General features: G+C 37.6%; 1 protein-coding gene across 1 annotated transcript; it reads left to right on the forward strand.

The window, feature by feature from the left end:
* Positions 1-274: 274 nt before the first annotated feature.
* Positions 275-1137, forward strand: LOC104099802 (21 kDa protein-like). Its single transcript, XM_009606907.4, has one exon. The coding sequence runs from the start codon at positions 290-292 to the stop codon at positions 947-949; it is 660 nt and encodes a 219-aa protein (XP_009605202.1). The 5' UTR covers positions 275-289; the 3' UTR covers positions 950-1137.
* The last annotated feature ends 292 nt before the right edge of the window (positions 1138-1429 follow it).

The following is a 1429-nucleotide window of genomic DNA, read 5'->3' on the forward strand; positions in this document are numbered from 1 at the left end:
TTACCCGATACAAGTACATGATTTGAAATATTTTATACGCAAAATTATATAATTGCACATACTTCGTTTCCTCTGGAACGGTTAATAATAATTTGAAAAAGTACTAGGAACACATTTTGGATTTTACATGTTGACAAAATCCTAACAAAATTTCTCACGACCACAAGACCAGTTTGTTCAACAAGGGCATATAGGTCATTTCACAGCATGGCAAATTTGCCTGCGGAAATACTGCTTTTAAAACCACAACATAGCAAGTCTGAAGGCAAGGAAAGCAAAAAGCTAAATTATGCGAACTCCACGTTACCTTTCCATCATCATCTTCTTCTTCTTCTTCGTCGCCTTCCGCCTTCTCCCCACCGTTTCCTTAGTCGCCGCTACCTCTAACACTGCCGCCACTGCTCCCTCACCGTCGCCGTCCACCGACGTCCCTACCACCAGTAACTTAGATTTTATCCGTTCGAGTTGTCAAACTACACAATATCCTGACACATGCTATAACTCTCTCTGTATCTACGCCAGCATTGTCCAACAGGACTCTGCTCGGCTGGCTCTTGTAGCCATCGGAGTTAGTCTAGACAAAGCCAAATATGTCGTCGCATACTTCTCCAACCTCTCCTGTGAAGCGAACTACAGTGCCCAGCCACGAATCGGAGCTGCTCTACACGACTGCTTCTCTGTGTTCAGAGATTCCGTGGACCAAATACGTGACTCGCTGAATCAAATGAGGACGCTCGGGGGATCGGGCGAGTCGTTGAGGTTCCAGATTAGCAACGTTCAAACATGGATGAGCGCCGCCTTAACCAATGAAGAAACGTGTACGGACGGCTTTGAGGATGTACCTGATGGACCCTTGAAGATGGACGTCTCTGATCGTGCTGCTAAGGTGAAGGAGGTGACCAGCAATGCTTTGGCTTTGATAAATTGTTATGCTAATAAAATGTCATAGATGACACTGAGCATTAGAGGAAGAAAAAATTAGTTCAAGCTTTTAGATTATTATTTAGTGGTCCAGATATTTGATTTTTTTTCCCTTTTTTTTAATTATTATCTCCGGTCCACTTTATTTTTTTTATTTTTTTTTTGTGGTCTATAATATTTAAATTTTTTATATATCAAGAAAGAATTAACTTCTTTTTTTCAAATTTGTCCTTGGATTAAAGAGTCTAAGAGTATTTGTTATAAACAAATTAAGAATAATATGATTAATTTTATTATTAATTAATGGAGTTAAGATCTGAATTCCTTAATATGTGTGACAAAAAAAAATTAATTAAAATAAATCGGAGAGAATATTAAAATAATTGTTTTCATAGTACTTTTAGGAGAAAATTAAAAAAGAACAAATTAATGGAAAAAAAATTGATGGAACGACTTTATGTGGTTTCGTTTCGTTTTCTGGGCCTCCAATATCAAACAAAATTATTTA

The sequence above is a fragment of the Nicotiana tomentosiformis genome, chromosome 7 (assembly GCF_000390325.3).
Source record: "Nicotiana tomentosiformis chromosome 7, ASM39032v3, whole genome shotgun sequence".
Lineage (NCBI taxonomy): Eukaryota > Viridiplantae > Streptophyta > Magnoliopsida > Solanales > Solanaceae > Nicotiana > Nicotiana tomentosiformis.